This window comes from Pagrus major, chromosome 4 (assembly GCF_040436345.1).
Source record: "Pagrus major chromosome 4, Pma_NU_1.0".
In the NCBI taxonomy this organism is placed as follows: Eukaryota; Metazoa; Chordata; class Actinopteri; order Spariformes; family Sparidae; genus Pagrus; species Pagrus major.
This window is the reverse complement of record NC_133218.1, coordinates 4,344,931-4,362,822: the sequence shown is the minus strand read 5'-3', so window position 1 is coordinate 4,362,822 and position 17,892 is coordinate 4,344,931. Positions and strand designations below refer to the sequence as shown.

The window sequence follows — 17,892 nt, the reverse complement described above, 5'->3', positions numbered from 1 at the left end:
GCTGTGAAGCTCTAGAAATGTTTTTGCGGACTAAGAAACCTTATATACTTACTTTTCCATCAGCATGAGGGTGAGTAGATAATGACTGAATCTCCGTTTTTGGATGAACTGTAAGATTGGTTCCAGACCTCTGGATCACTGTCCACATCCCAGATCTTTGTCAGCGATTCAACAGTAACTCAAGCTGACTAATCAGTCAGACTAACCGAAAACAAAAAAGTGAATCAGTCTGATTTTTAGGTGAGAACATCTCTTGGTGCTGCGCTTGCTCCTGTGGCTTCACCATAAAACACTTTCACCTGCACAGTTGTTGGCATGGTCTTCTTACCAGCTGCAAGCTTTGGATCAAACTGGACCAGTAAGTCTGATACCTCAGACACCAGTTTGCTTTGTTCAGTTGCTGCCGGTGCTGTGAGCTCAACTACTGAAACGACCCGAAACATCTTTCAGCTGTTACAGTTATAGATGAGCCAATCAGATGCAGACAATGAGCTAACATGGAGTGAAACTGGACCCTGTTCATGCACACATGAGTAAAGTTGGCCTAAAAAGAAGCACTTTGCTCGAGGCTTTTCTCTAGATGTCAAACTGCAAATTCAAACAAGTCTGGTTAACTTAAAATCGACACAAAACGTTGTAGCAGAGGGACCCTCTTGGCTTTAAATTACAGTCCTCCCATACCTCAGGGGTTGTAAGTGAAATTCTATCCAGATGCTGTTTGCATTGATTTCAGATTTCTTCTGTTTCTGGGTGTGAAAAAGCACATTTTCTGCTCTGAGCTGCAGTGGTTCATTCAGAAAGGACAAACTGGCTCAGGAGAGGGAGTTATTAAAGGTTTTATGCCATACCGTCTTTATGTTCATAGAATATTGACCATGATGTCATTAACTTTCTTGATTTTGGTTCTACAATCACTTTTAATGTTCCCATTGTTGTAGTTCTTCTCCCATTGAACTCTGTATGTGTTCGAGTCCATAAGCCACCAGTTAATCTCACGTCTGACACCCTCTGAAGTCGGATGTTTTGTTGAGACTCACGATTACGAAACTGCAGCTCTTCATTTTGAGGTTCTCGGACATTCCCAGTAAATAAGTTGCCAGTTTCTCGTCCCGCTCACAGAATGGTTTATCTTTTGACTTTTTGCGCATTTTAAAGAAGAATGGCTGACATGAATAAGCTGAATGTGGTGGTGTTTGACTTGTACTTAATCTGTAAGGGTAATCTAGGCAGCTGTGATGTTGTCATTAAAGTCAGTGGGTTTTAGTACCAGCAGACTGCATACAGTACATATAGTTTTATCAGACAATGGTTGTGACAAGTGCATTTGTTCTTCTCTCTCTTGAGAGTAGTAATGTTATCTCAGTAGTAAGCAAAGCCCAGTGAAAATCATATATACTAAAGTGTATAAAAAGCCAGAAAAGTAATGTTTGCTATCAACATATTGGAAAGTGCTTGGCTCTTGTATTTTGCAGGACTGTATTTGTTTCATGGTGAAGAGTATATTTATTGGCCAGCAGTTGTCTCAATTGGTGCCTAGTTGAAAACACGGAGACACTTGCTCGTTTGTCTTTTCCTGACCCACCTACTGTCACACAAACCTCCCCTCCCCTCACCTCCCCTAAAAGAAGTACCAGTTCTGGTGCTTGCAAGGATGTTTACAATGTCTTCATTTTCTTTCTGTGTGAGAAAATTCAGAACTCTTCGCCCTCTCCTTTCTCCCGCCCTTCAGGAGTTTGTGTAAAGTGTACATTACCATGGTTCTTTTTTATACAATACTCTGTAACTTGCCTTTGTAAATTTGGGCTGGAAAAAATAAATCTTTTTATGAGACAATCTGTCCTGGGAACTGCTCAATGGCTTCTGCTCTGTACAGATAATAAACTCATAATGATCCTTTTTTCAGATACCACTGAAGCTCCCATATTATGCCTTTTATCAACTGCATTTTTTGTTTAGGGCGTCTACAAGAAAATGTTTGTTAGCTTAATAATATAATTTAAAACAAATTTTCTCATACCATCTTTAGCTGCAGCACCTCTATTCACCCTCTGCCAGAACGCTCTGTTTTAGCTCCTGTCTCTTTAAGGACTCCCTCCTGAAAAGCCCAGTCTGCTCTGATTGGTCAACTGTCACAGGCCTGAGCAGGCACCACCCACAGTGTTTCCACATCGGCTCTGTGTGAGGGCAGTGATGTTCTGATTGCTCATTTGAAGGCACAGTTTTTAAATGCAGGCTGTGGGTTTTAAAACTTTCACACTATATATATTTATAGCACCTAGGCCTGTTTTATAATAAAAAAACAACATGCAAATCACTTTACAAATGGGAACTTTAAATATTCCAGTATGCTGTGCAGTTGTCATCTGCAAAGAAATATATGTCAACCTAGACAGTCAAGAAAAGAAAGTCTAAAGGTCTTTTCACACCAGGGATTTGATGAATAAATGTAAGAATTATGCAAAATACTCACCAGAGCTCCGACCAGGTCGCTGACTGGCAGAGAGAGGTTGCATTTAGTTTCATCTCAGCTGCCTGCTCCAGGGCTTCAGTCTGGTCCGGAAACATTAAAACACCACACTCGCAAACAAATTACTTGATCGTAGCAGCGGTCAACTAGCAACTGCTATGTTTTGCAAAGTAAAATGACTGTATCAAAGTAGTCTGGTGGATTTGAGGACAGCACAGATGTATTTAACAGCTCCAGTTCCCCATCATAAATCCCACATATAGTCTGTCTGTGCAGGGAGCAATTAAGGTTACTCATCTCAAGTCACCGCTGTCACATTGTCTTTCTAATTCTGTCATATAAAACAGGATGATGACAAACAAACAATAGGTCTGCCATTCTCATGAGTTGTGACGTCGCATCTGTTTCCCACAAGATAACTGGTAATGAGACCTTATTCCAAAATACAATTATGTCGCTTTTTCACCGCATAATATTCACTTTCTGTGTGAAAACATAAAAAAATCTGTCATTGTGTAAAGACCTTAAGTCATCGTGGAACATTTCTAAGTTTGAACAGATGAGGCCCGAGTGGGTCGTGAACATTTAACTGATTTATTGTTTCTAGTCTGTGTCCAACATTGCTTTTTAATTAGTATTCCTTTCCTAGAGAAGTTGAATGGATGATGCTAGAAATACATATTAGAACACAGACTGTACATGCTCATCTGCTGAAGCTGTGCGGCCCTGTGGAGTTTTCCTTCAAAACAAAGGTTATAATTACATTCCTTGTATCTTTGAAGTCAAACAAACATGTTAAGTGCAATTCTTTCTGAATCATTTTAAATTCAGCACTGTTTACATCCGTGCTTACCTTCTTGCAGTCTTCTATCCCACCTTTGCTGCTGCATTGCAGCATATCATGCCCTCCTGCCACCAGTATAAATCCATTATCTTACACAAACGGCTCCACAGCACTACTCAAGATCAAAAACTCCATAGGGAACCTTTAATGCTGAGATTAATGTGTGTACCAGTCCTTATTCATAGATTTGGGATTTTTTAAAATCAGGGTGAAGGAGTACATCTAATTTTGAAGTAGTTTATGATTTATTTATTTTTTGTCTGCATGTCTGCAAAAACCCCACCAGACAAATTATTATTCAAACCAAAAATATTTCAGTCATGTCTGAGGGTTTTTTAAGTCAATATTCTTACATAAGTGCCAGACATTTGCAGGCAGCAGTTTCTTAAATGTCAGGCTTTGCTGCTTTTTTCAGCTCTATTTAATTTAACATTGAATATCTTTGAGTTTTGGACTGTTGATCAAACAAATCAAGCTATTTCAAGGTCACCTCAGGCTCAGAAAGTTGTGGTTTACCTTCTTTTACTAATTGATAAACTAAACAGTGACTGTAATAGATTGAAAAATAAAATGATCATTAAGTGCAACTACTGTAGAGATGCAATTTTTAGCAATTTCTTTAACTGATAGTCTGCAGCCTTAAAAATCAATTATCGATGAATCTTTAGTAATATATGAAATTTGTTGGACGTTTTTCCACTGACATGATCAAAAGTGAAAACTACAGACAAAGTTAACACCAAGTTACTACACAAACACAAATGAATGACTTCATTTTTAACTGCAGAGCTCCCGTCTGTCGCCATTCCATAAACATGAACATAATCCTATCCATATTGAAGCTATTAAATGGCTAAAAGGTAAAAGTGTATATAGACTGTCTTATTGTATTTTTTAAACTATAAATTTATTGATATTTGATAAGCAAGTATCTGTAATTTGTGCCCATCTGTGATGATCGGTTAATACATTTTTAAACAATTAAATTCTGACTATTCTGCTATTAACTGATTGATGATTAATCATTAATAGTGAACTATGTAGTTTTAGAAATAGTTATTTGATATATTTCCATATAAACAAGCCGTGCTCAAGGGCAAGAAGGTGCCCAGATCATTGTTTGATGCTAAAAAGGTGGCTGCTTAGAAGGGTCATGCTAATATAAATAAAATAAAACAGTATAAAATTGTGTTTGCTTATTCAGTTTTTTCAGTCATGAAAATCGGTGAGTGAATAATTTTCTCTTCTCTTAAAATGTCTTCCTCAAAACTACATAGTGCACCTTTAACATCCCCAGTTGCAGCCTGAGCAGCATGTCCGAGCAGCTGTCAACAGCTCACACATACACACTCAAACTTTATCTGCCTCTGCTGTAGCATTCACTTCTATCAGTCAGTCGGGATATTTTTAACTGCCCCTAATGCTCCTGAACTGAGACTACGCTCTGTGCATTAGCATAATGCAACATCAATGACAGCGACTGATTACGCCGGGGATGATTTTGTTGAGTGTAAATGTGAAATCTGATTATCCTCTGTGCTCTGCAGAGGGAGGAGGGCCAGAGAGAGAGAGAGAGAGAGGGAGAGGGAGAGCGAGGTTGGCTGGAGGAGAGATTCAGATGGGAAGGAGGGGTTAAGATAGCAATGTGCTGAGCCAATGGCTTTTCCACAGAGCAGCTGGCTGGCATCAGGACAGGACAGGCCGCTCAGAGGACGCATACCTTGAGGACAGCTCTCCTCCGCTCGCTGTAGGACACTAAGGGTGACTTCCAGGAGGTGTTCATGGGATGCACTATCTACGCAGCCAGCCCTAAGGCCCTGCCCGCCGACGAGGCCCCCGGCCAGGACAGATACTACCAGCTCCCCCACTACCGCCACCCTCATGGTAACTGCAGCCAGAGGATAGCAGCCAGCAGAGCCAGGTCAGTCAGCTGCAGCACACAGGAAGTGCACTGCAGGTAGTGAGTACGTGGCATGCTTGTCACAAAGTGGATCCAGGTAAAAGCAATTAATTATTGCAACTGAGCCAATCACAGGAGGACATCTAGAGAGATGAGAGATATGTCAGAGAGGTTTTAGCTGGGGACAACAGGATGTAACTTTATGATCAGGAAGATGTCCCTCCATGTTTTAAACATCAGTGTATGTATATAAATAATGACAAAGACTTAAATAAAAGAGATCTTTTACTTTGAAGGGATGAACATCGATTTTTTAATTTTTTTTACAGGAACAGTTAACTAGCAGTTTTTTTTGCTTTGGATATCAAATGTGTACAGTTCAGGTGATAAGTCAATGGAAAGAGAATTATTCACTGAGTATTTTGATAATCGATTAATTGTTTAAAGCAAAATGTCAAATATATCCTGGTTTCAGCTTCTTAAAAGTGAGGATTTGCTTGCACCGTAAAATGAAAGTATTCATTAATTTATTAAATGTGAAATAATTCAACATTTCTGCTTTATTTTGTCTCTGTATTAATTCTACTATTCATTTTCTTTTACTTTCATTTATTTTTATTTTTTTTAATTCATTTATTTATTTATATAGTTATTTCTTTATAATATTTCTGATTTTGGCAGGTTTGGTCCTCCACATTCTTTGTCATTTATGACAGTAAATGAAGAGTCTTTGTGTTTTGGACTGTTTGGTCAAAATAAGCAATTTCAAGACGTCACTTTGGGCTGGAAATTGTGATGAGCATTTTTTACAATTTTTTTTAAAGAATTAATCGAGTAATTGTAAAAAAAATGTATAAAATAAAATTAAAAAACAACTGAATTAAAGAAATATTAACAGAAATAATGATTTCTTACTCTAAAGTGATACACACTGATTTTTTAAACAGTAGCTGTTATTTAAATGTTTCCAGATATGAAATGCCTTCATGCACAGGAAGGAGACATATTAAGCACTAAAATGAACCATTAAGTGAAGGGATTACATCACAAATGCAGCATCTGTTTGTTACATCTTTATTGTCATCAGTTTATGACGTTTTATTGTGGTATTTCCAGATTTCTTCTCATATATAATACTAAACATTAATGCACTTTGTAACACCTGCAGTTTGGACACAGGTGATTCAGCTGTGGTTGGGATTTTAAAAACCACAAAGCGATTGGATTGTGATTAAGTCACACTTTAGTTTGTTATCATATTTTTGCAGCACCATGTACAAACTAAAACTCATCCTCCTTGAGGTGCTTCTGTCTTTTCTCCAGAGAACTTGTACTCTTGCATTTGAGAAATTACCAACAAGTTTTTTTTATTTTTACTTTACTAAAAAAATGTAATCAAATAATGATTTTTAGGCAAATCCTTTCAATACTATTCATAGGTATTAACTTATTCCTTTTTACTTTTTCTGTCAGCATCACTTATCATCATCATCGTGTTTTCCTGGAAGTTAAATCAACTAGAGGGGGTAGAGAGGATATAATGCCACTGACAGAGAACTAAATGAAACACATTATCTTCAGTAAAATTATGGATTTCTCTGAATTTGGAAATTGTTAAAAACCACTGAGTTAGACATTTTAAAGGGGAAACGTCACATATAATGCCTTTAAAGTAACAAAAGTAAAAGTATTCAACATGCAGAATGATCCATTTAAAGATTATAATATAAACCACATCTCTGGATTATAATAACTGAGGCATATGAAAGCATTAATGTTGCATCTGGGAATAGTTGGGTTAATTTGAACTAGCCTCCTTTATGTACTGCTGAACATCCTTATCCATAATAATACATCATAATTTATTAGTTTACTTCTATTTTGTTTAAATAATCTGAATCTGCAAAGTACCAATACTTCCAAACTGTAGCAAAGAAGAAGTATAAAGTAGAAATACTCAAGTAAAGAACCACCACTTCAAAATTGTGTTTGAATAAATGCACTTAAGTTACATTCCACTGCTGTCAATAGCAAGGACGTTACATTAAATCTGGACGCAGTGTTGGAGGCGGGGCTTTGTTCATTCCTACGAAAACTGCTCAGCATAGCGCATGAAGCCAAAATGTATTGACTTCCCAGCTATAAAATTACCTGGATCTTCTGCATCTTGGGGCCCATAGAGCCAAAGTCACGCCCCTGCAGGTTTGCCCCACGGGACCTTATTTCAGAAAAACTAGTATGCTAGTGAACAGAGAGAGACAAATAATTTTTCAAACCCGTTTGAATTTTGCCACGAATCACACGTTTGTCAATTCTGAAAGATAATTTTCCAAATCAAGAATGTCGGTTTGTCATAGAACGAATGAAATATAAGACTGTGAAAATACGTAATTATAAAGACCACACAGCCGATCGGTGCGTTAGTGATGTCGTCTCGTTGAACACTCACCAGAACACGTAATTTAAACATTGTAGAGCTGCTCCTTTATATTAGCAGCTCACAAAAACTAACAAACTACCCTTTCACAAAACTGCAGTAGGCTTCCTTTTCTGTGCCGAGTCAGTTGCCATGTTGGTGTTGGTGATGTAGGTTGAGCACGACGATGTAGTTCACTGAGCGGTTTAACACAAAACTAGATGGTATTTTACTTTATTTGCGACAAACTGTGACTTTCTTGACTTGAAAGATTCTCTCTTAAATTGACAAACATCATATGTTGTTCATTATTTGAAATAAGGCCCCATGGGGTCCACCAGAAAGAGCATGCGCACTAGAGACTTCCGGCGACCTAGCCGGCTAACTTCCGGTTTCGCGCCCAGCTAACTTGAACAGAGATAAAATGATTTAACCTTGCGTCTCTTCTAGACTTTCCATATTGTACTGGACCAAATGGTTTAAATAATTAAAGTCAAACGAATCGTCTCACGAGGGTTGAGACGCTCAAAAAATATATCCACCGTGTTACAGCCGCTTCTTTCACAATGTAAGCTTATGGGAAAAAGTATTTTTCGGCATCACGTTTGGCAACTGCGAAAAATGGCTTCCACTCCTGGCGCTGTTCCTCGGGGCTTGGTCAATAACATAATACCGACACATTGCCTTGATAATTTAAGTTATAGTATACAATAATATGTTTATCTTTAGACACTTGGAGATAAATAATTTTTCAAAACCCTCGACGTTAAAAGCAGCTCATATGACCTACTGGAAATGGGAAAAACAAAACCACTGTAAAACAAGTGCTTGTGGGTTTATTACTGATTCCACTGTTAAATCAATCAAACTACGGAAGCCCTTCCGTCTTGCAGGTGTAATAAAACAGAGGTCATCTCGCCTGTGAGAAGAAAATAGCCGCGGTTTAATCCCCTGGCAGACTGTAAACAGCCACACTGGGCTGTAGGTAAGCTCAACCCACCTCACACAGACAGACACACTTCTGAGGAGGTTACAGCTCCGTCAACACCACTCTCTCTGCTTCAGCCTCAACCTGTTCGAGTGGCAAACTGGAGTTTCTTTGTCAGCTTTTCTCGGAAAAAGAAACACAGAATGATTTCACCGAGAAATGCTGAACAGACCTGAGGAGTTTCGCGGAGCTACGACGCGACAAAACGGCGGAAAAAAAGTAGCGGCAGCCTGTGAGCTACAGGTAGGAGCTGCTAGCATCAAGCTAGCGACAGGAAGAGTCGCGTTTCCGGTAAAGATTTCCAAAATAAAAGCACAGGCAACGAATTCTGTCCGTTAATGCGCAAAATAACGGGATAGGCGTGTAATGTTGTGTTGTAGGGGTTTGTGATGTCTTTTAAAATATTCAAAGCAAATATTAGTATGATTGGGCTCATACTGAAATTCCTAAAGACAAAGAATGTTCTGAAATATGTGTGATAAAGAATTTAATTAGAATATAACTGTGCTAATTTTAGTTATTTGCCATTTTTATTTCGATATGTGGATTTTGATTCAACATCAATCAATTTGATATCGCTCATTTGGCTCTGTTACATTGTACATCCTATATATATTCAACGTTAATAATTTTCCGCTTTTATTTTGAGGAATCGCTTCTCTTCCGCATCTGAACCTGGCGTCTTTTGACAAATATGACCCCTTTTCTACTTTTGACAAATAGGACAAATGACTTTATCCTTTGGATCTTAATGAGACAACACAGACATTTTACAAAACCAATTATTTTGCTTTTCCCCTGAATTCGATGATATCCCCTTTGGATTTCACACCAAACGTTAATTATTGTGCTCCAAATACTCTCCAGTAAGAACAAAATATGCAGCCTTGTGCTGTCTTAGACGCTCTTCTGTCATCAAAGGCTGTTTTGAGGTGCTTTCTTGCACAATGGGGAGGTTATTTCAGGAGGTCTCAAGCAGTGTAGAGTGCAGAGTCCAAAGGCTGCATGTGCTTCTGTCAGAGTTTCATAGACTGTCTTTAAAATGCCATAGGAGCAAATAAAGATAATGTTCACCAATAAGGACAAAAATCCAGGGACACTTGCACCATTGGAAAAAATTAAATCCTGATGATGCCAAGTGATGGACCCATGCTCATGGCATATAAGGTGCAAAAGTGTTTAAGGTGTCATCATCCTTGAACTTTTTGCATTTGTTTTGGATTCTTTTCTTATAAGCTTTTGTTGTTGTGAGTTTTAGTCGACACACACAAGAGCAACCTCCCATGTGGACTGCTTCTAAGATCGCATAAAACTTTAATTTTCTCTGATAACAAGACAAACAACTTCAGCTTTCAGACAAATATTTTCTTCTACAGACCCAGTGTAAACAAAGCTGAGTTCCTGCTGTCTTGCTTGGAAGTCTCGCTAAGGTGTACACAATCCTGTACACAAAAAAGTTCTACATAAATTAGTATTTCTGCCACAGTTGTTCTGACTTAGTTGTTTCAATGTGAGTGACAAAAGAGCACCTGTGACCAAAGATTCAGCTATTTTAAGTTATAACTTCAGGAGCTTGTTCTGTATGTGTACAGAAAGTAGGAGGTGGTATCACATTAACAGATATAGAACAGCTTAGCCTCAAAAATTGATTTGGAGTTGAGATTGTAAAAGAGAAATTGTTATGAAATTATTCTAATTATATTAATCAAACAACAACTTATTCACCTAGGGCTACAGGGAGATGAGGGACTGGAGGCAGAGTCAGTGCAATGACTCCTCAGTAGAAATCCCAGTGACTCTCAGCTTTAATGAGATTACATTTAATTGGATTGGAGGATGTCTTGTGACAGCACAACATGTTTGTCTCCTGAGATGAAGAAGGACATGGGGAGGAGGAGGGGCATGTAAAAAGTTTGAGCAGAGCAGGACGGAGGTTTCATCTGTAGTTTAACATATACAGACCTCTCTGTTTTGATGTAAAGTCATTGTTCACTTGTTAGTTTTGGAAAACAATCACAGTGCTACCATGCTGGGTCATGCATGTATGCATTGTGTTGGGAAAAAATGCAGTTTTCCTATAAAGGCTTATATAAACCCTGATTCTGCAGTGTGTTCAGATGAGCTGCTGCTGAAAAACAGATTAGTCAACATTTCTGTTTTTGGAGAGAGAAGCTGCAGCACATTGTTGCAGCTCGCATCCAGTTCAAGACTCTTGTGTTCGTCTTCATGGTGGTGAAGGGAAATGCTCCTTTATACATGTCCCTCAAAGCTCGTGTATATTATGTGTTAATGATGTTAATGATTAATGAAATGTCGCCGTTAAGAATTAAACTGATCAGAAATGTATTAACTGATAATCAGAAAAGGGCACGGATACATCAAAAAGTATCTTGTTACAAATGACAAATACCTGCTTATCGAAATTATCAAATTAAATACAAAATACTGGCATGATAAAATGTATTTAATTAAGATACAAGACATTTCTCTAGAAACTCATATTATTACATTTTAGCCGTTAAGTAGCCTCAATATGGGTTGGATCAATATTTTGTTTGATTTAGTTGATTATTATACATTATGTTATTATATAAGTAACTCGGTGTTAACTTTACCTGTTGTATTAACTCCTAATGTAGTTCACTCTGATTTTGCGTCGAACAAAGATCAAGTCAGTGGTTAAAAAGTTTTCTAAAGGAAAAACATCCACCATATTTCATACATTAGAAATGATTAAAGGGGCAATTTGTAAGATATGTATCCTCTCATTCCCTGGAGATACGGTCCTGGTTGTTGCCGCTGTAAATCACCTCTGTACTGTATCCACTGTCCTCAAACTGGCATCTGTCAGTCTCAGACACTGTGTTCAGTCCCAGTCTGGTGTCCAGCTGTGTGCCCTGGGAGGTGGCTGAGGCAGCTTAACTGAGCCCCTTTGACCGTGGTGACTCCCCCTTCATCCGGGGTCACAGTGCAGGCAAACTCTCATCAGCTAGTAGGGCCACTGAGCTCCACGGCTAATTGAGCTACTTGCGAACAGGAAAGATGGAAACAGCAAAGATCCATCTAACTGCCGCAGTTAGCAGGTGTTCAGACCCATATAGTCTTGGACCTACCTTTGAATTCTGGACAATGAACAGATACTAAGGATTACCAGGGGCTCCTTCAGCTCATTGACCCTCTGTGGGACCCTCTGGTCACTGATTTGAGTCGAGACTCATTTCATGCCACAGGATGAAACCCACTTCTCAGATTAAAACCTAAACATCGCATTCTAGTACTTACTGATGTCTCATTCCCTTAAACAAACAACAAAAAAGTAAACCTTGCTGTTGACAATAACATCTGTGCAATCTAATGTTGATTAAATCCTGTCGTAGGGCAAATGCTGTGTGAAACTTTTTTTTCATCCTGGTTTTCTTAATGATTATATGTGGTTAAATACGGACCCAGTGGGTTGGATATTGTAGAAACTTAGACGTTTAAAATGTGACGTAAAAAAGAATAACCTTGGCACCGAATGCGATCCAGGATCATTCAATACAGATGCTCTTGTCTGATGATAGGGTTGGGTGTGACCGTCTCAGTACTTAGAGAATCGTGTTTACAATTGTAACTTTCAGATCAGGTTTCCATGTAGGAAGCCATGTTTTGTGCTGAACAATTTGCTTACCAAATGTCTCGGTATCAAATAACATCGACCTGAAAAGGAGGTTTTCTTGTCCATTAATGCTTAAGGGAGGCTGCTTTTTGGATGTGTTTTTTGCAGAAGCGTCTCACTGCTTATAAACATGTCAGACCGACAGGAAGAATAAAAGGTAAATGAAAGTTTCAGACAGAGAGGAAGTGAGAGGTTGTGGTGTAGCTGAGGCAACATTTATTGGTTATTTTTGATCATTTGTTTAACTCCAATTCATGCAAACGTGCACAGACTGAATAAGCCCAAAGACTGAAACATCTTCATGGCAAAAAAAAAAAAGTTTACCCCAGGGCTGTTTGTGTCAGTGACTCTGTGATTAGGGTCAGTGTGTAAGTGTTTCATAAGGATTTCAGACAGCAGGCAAACACTTTGTAAACAGGGTAACCAGAGAGACATCCAAAGTCTGTTCCCCGTGCTGTCAGACAAGGACACAGTGTTGTGTCAAAAAATTCCCAGCTGTCAGGTAAAGGGTCATGAAGATTTTTTTTCTCCTCTCTACCTAAACTAAAAATAAGGCGACAATCTGTCCACTATCTCATGCAAGTTTCACATACAGTATCTCTGCAAGCTGGTCACATGAAAGTGAACCAGTAGAAGATTAAATCAATCTCAAAACTTATAATTTATTTATAGTTAAAATATGTTTTTATGGTCTAAAACATGCAATGCTACTTGATACGGTCCTTGGGAAGCTTAACCTGTTCCATGTAATAAAGGTGTCGAGGCACTTAAGTACAGTAAATCCAACCCCTTGATTATTGACCACATTTTTTGCATGTTAAGGATTTTTTAATTTGTAAGTTGCCCAAACGACAGAATTTGTTAGTTAAAATATGTAACAATGCATCTTAATAATAATAATATTGTGCAAATTGGCTTCTTCTTGCTGGGAAATATAATCTAACCCGACCATTTCCATCCTTTCAACATTGTTTTCACAAGGCTCCAACTTGCCCTTAGGCCCACACATCTGGGATCAGATACCCCTCCTGAGTCCCTTAACCTCAGGCTTAAGGTGGAAAGACCCCACAAACCCTTCTCTTATCTCTTACAATAGGCCCTTCACCTCCCATTCAACCCTCTGTGATCACAGATAAACAGTCAGATGTAAAACCTCCAGGATCAGGAAGGCCCCTTTGTTTGAACAGGTCAGCGGCTGACGAGAAGCTTCTGGCCAATTAGAGATAATACATTGGAAACTGCATGCAGGGAGCCTATTTCCATCAGCACCTGTAATTATACCGGGGCAGGTGGTAGCGACTTCCTCTCTCCCAGAGGAAAATATACCACAGGGCAGGTGGGTGTTTGTGTGTAAGGAAGATAGGGAGAGATTTAATGTGCAGATAAGAGGAAGAAACATAATAGATAGACAGAAGCTTGCCAGTGCCTGTGTTGTTTTATGACAACGCTATAAAGCATTTGGAGTATATAATATATATATATATATATGTATATATATATATATATATATATATATATATATATATATATATATATATATATATATATATATATACCAGCTTATTTCTTCCTAAATCATTTCAATCGAGGCTCCCCAACCAGTTGTAGCCTAAGTGTAGAGGTAGCTCCGCATTTGCCAGGGAGTAGTCTACAGTTGTTCACCAACTGTGTATGGTTGAAAAGTATTGGATAGCCTAAATAGAAAGTTAAAAGTAATGGATAAACAGTTGACATCCTAAAAGTAAATGACTTAGTTAAAGTAGGCTAATGGATTAACATTGACTGTTAGCCTAAAGTAATGGATAGACAGTTGACATGGTTAAAGTAATTATAGCCAGTAGAAAGTAGGCTAGGCTAGGCTAATGGATTAACATTGACATATTTAGGTAAAGTGAAATTATTAGCAAAAAGTAACACAATGGATGAACTGTTGACAAACCTCAAAGTAATGGACAAACAGTTGACATTGCTAAAAGTTATTGGCTTATTGTCAGTTAAAAGTAGGCTAATGGATTAGGCTAACATTGACATTGACAAATGCAACATAGGCTAGTTGGCTAAAAGTAGCCTAATTAGTTGAACTACACAATTAGCTAAAATGAACAGATAACAGTTTAGATAGCTAGCAGTAATTGGTAGGCCTAAACCACTGACATAGCTAAATGTAGGCTAATGAACTGATTTTAAAAATGCTAGTTAAAAGTAATGGATAAACAGTTGAGTAGATAAATGCAATGGATAAATAAAAATGGCGAGCTAACATTAGAGATGTAGGTAAATGTAACATAGGCTAGTTGGCTAAATGTAAAGAGTTAAAATAGGCTACATAGCTTAACTTAGTAAGCCAAAAGCACCAGAGTTGTAATGGCTCTACAAGTAATGAAAAAAGTGTAAGCTGAAAGTAATGAATAAACAGTTGAAATAGATAAATGTAATGATTAATAATTGGAAAAAGTGAGCTACCATTAAAATATACGCTAAAAATAAACATTTGAAATATGTTACATAGCCAAAAGCAAGATACCAGCAGTTGAAATAGCACAGTCATGGATAAACCTTTGAAACAGTAAGCTAAGAAGAAGATATACTTTATTAATCCCTTTTTAGGGAAAATTCAGTCTTATATAAGGTAATGCATATGAGTAGGTCAAGAGGATGACAGTTAACAATTGAATTAAATTCATCCAGTTAAAAGCCATTTAATAGACCACATCTCAAACACAATAGGAAGGCTGGGGTACTTGAGCTTATCTGAAAGGACTGTGGGGGTAAATGGCAGACAAGAAAGATTATGTAGTCGAGTCAAGTGCAGATCTCCCTTCTGTTTTTCCATTGCTTTTGTGGTCTGATTGTAGATGGAGGTTGCAAGGCTTGTTTTCCCTCCCACAGGAAGCCACTTGCTGCCATCCTTTTCAAACCGTATGCAAAACAACTTCAACAAGACCTGAAAATGACCTGAACCACACAACCAATGACAATGCACATTGAAATATGATTTGGTTACCTCAGAGTTTCAGTTGAATTGTTCTTTAACTGAGCCTGAGATGAATGCTCTCACAGTGATGTGTGTATCATGCCTCGCTTTACTTGTTGTCAATGATCACCTACAGTAAAAAATGTGAAAACAACACGAAATATTAGAGAGTTCATGGTTGTATCCTTTGTTTCTTTTTCTTTTGGCATCCAGAGATATTCTGTGCTGAAAGTTTCAAAGTGTAAAGTTTATTTTAAAAAAATGTTTGCGTCAGCTCACAACAGCTCATCAGGTCAGCCATCTGCACAACCTCTGAGGTGATCTGTTTCTTTGTAGACATCTGGGTGAGAGCAGACACTAACCCCATTTACACAAACACAGATTGAATATGCTGAGTGGTGGTTTTTACTATAGTTTAAACCAGCAGAATCAGACTTTGAATGTTACATCATCATTGTGTTGATTTTGAAGACAGAGTCCACTTGTTTGCCTCATAAAGTTTTTGAGAAGAGCTCACTTTGAAGCCAAACCTGGACACAAAAACAAACATCACTTTTTACAAGAGTACATGAGTGTCCAGCGGAGCGCTGCCTGCTGTTAACATAGAGCTGTGTGTTTGTGTGTTCAGAGCCAGGAGCATGACTGAGCAGCAGGAGCAGAACGAAGAAACAGGCCTGATCTCAACACATGACCTGGAACCCTCCAAGGACGACGACACACACGGCCACTTTAGGCAAATCTCACACACACACAAAACACACACACACACTGTTCTTCAACACTTGTTGTATTTCCATGCTCTTTTTTTCTCCCCCACACACCATCTGTATCCTGTGCATAGTCATGGGTTACAGCCCGAGGAGATTTATTTTCACAGCATTTATTTTGTGCTTTTATTTCAGCTGTATTTGATGTCAAACAATGGTCAAGAGCACACACACACGCACATAAAGAGACCACAAACAAAATATACTGTACAGAGTTTTTGCTTTTCCCCTAGAGAAGATATATGAGTGGAAAATTTCAATTGCTGTAGTCATAATTCTAGTGTTTTAATCCATTTTAAGTGTTTTTACATGCAAAATGTCTGCGTGTGTATGTGTGTGATTGTGCATGATTGTGTCTGGATGTTATATAAGAAGGATTCAAGGCAGGAGCAGTGTAATCCAGGGGAATCTGTGCTGGGATGGGATTTAACACTCAAGTATGGTCTGTGTTGGCTGACTCACTGAATGGGACGGACTTTATGCACATGTCAGTCTTGAACGTACTCAGTAAGCAGTGTGTGTATATTTTATCCTAACTCTCCTCAACACTCCTTTGTTGCTGCGTGCAATTCACCTCATTTTCAACAGAAATACAGAGCAGGCGCAGTAAGTTTCCGTTTTTTTGTACAAGACCGCCAAAGCTGTTGGAAATCACATACTAATGTACCGACTACTACACACTCAATCAGTATATGCTGCATTCTGCCTACTTAACGATTAAGTATGTTATAGTCAGCAGATCGTTCACACTGAGGTATAATGAAGCATACGTCCTCTCTGCATCACAGGACTGTTGTCACAAATGTAAATCAACATTATCTCTGCCACTCAGTTTAATATTTCATAGCATTATTTTAAGGCAAACTAGAGGAAAGACTATTATTTGTGTTTTTTACTTAATATCTGTAAAGATCAAAGATGGACAGAGCAACTTTAGCAGGCTGCTGAGCGGAGGAGGTGACCGTGAGTGAAAAGAGCCAGGCAGAGGAGGAGGAAGATTTGTCTGGCTGTTTACGTTATCTTATAAAGTTTACCCAAAGCAGTACTTAACCTTAATAATGGAAAATAAACCGAATAAATGTGATACAGTTAACAGTAATGTTGCTGAAGTCGTCTGCTATGTTCGCTGTGCTCTGTGTGACCGGGCATAATGGTGCGTTTTATTGGACTTGGAAAAAAACAACCTTCGACACAGAAAAGTGAAATTCTCAAAGAAGACTTTTTTATGTGCCCTCAACTGTTAAATCAGCGGCTGTAGTTGCTGCAAAGTTCGCAGACCTGCCATTCAAACAGCAAGCATCCATGTTTTTTTGAAAGTCGGGAATACAAACAAGGAAATTTCGGACTTCCAACATGCAATAGAACGCACCATAAGAGCCTGACCAGCGAGCCAGTTAGCTGACTGGCTAGCTAGCTCCCGCAGTAACTTGTGGAGCTACTCAACTCCAAGAACACTGTAGCATATTTTCTGTTTGCAATAAATTTTCGTAAAACTGCTCAGATTTGAAATCTACACAGTTGATTTCTTGTGTAAAATAAAGTTAGAGATGAGTCAGCTTACAAAAATAGTAAATAAAACTTGAACTGTCAGCAATCTCGGGGATAATAAAGTATTTCTGATTCTGATTCTGAATCTGACAGTCTGAGGACACGCAATGCATGTTTTGGGCGCCTGGGTATGTGCAGTAAGCTGACGGCGTATACCCAGAAACTCTTCTTGCATATGTACTGTGCAGTTTAAACACATTACATACTGGATTTGACATCATCGTTTGTACGAATAGTACATTAGTATGCGATTATGAGCACACATTAAATGAGCTATAGCTCCATTAATGAGTGAAGCGAATGAGCGGAAGTGCAGCACAAAAAGAGGAC

At 38.4% G+C, this 17,892-nt stretch overlaps 1 protein-coding gene across 1 annotated transcript in view; it reads left to right on the top strand.

Moving 5' to 3' along the window:
* Positions 1–8,630: 8,630 nt before the first annotated feature.
* Positions 8,631–17,892, top strand: part of gramd2aa (GRAM domain containing 2Aa) — a 32,072-nt gene continuing 22,810 nt past the window's right edge. Inside the window, exons 1-2 of the mRNA XM_073464132.1 lie at positions 8,631–8,858; positions 15,876–15,980. Of these exons, the coding sequence (XP_073320233.1) occupies positions 15,886–15,980 (95 nt within the window). The 5' untranslated portion in view covers positions 8,631–8,858; positions 15,876–15,885. The remainder of the gene's footprint in view (positions 8,859–15,875; positions 15,981–17,892) is intronic.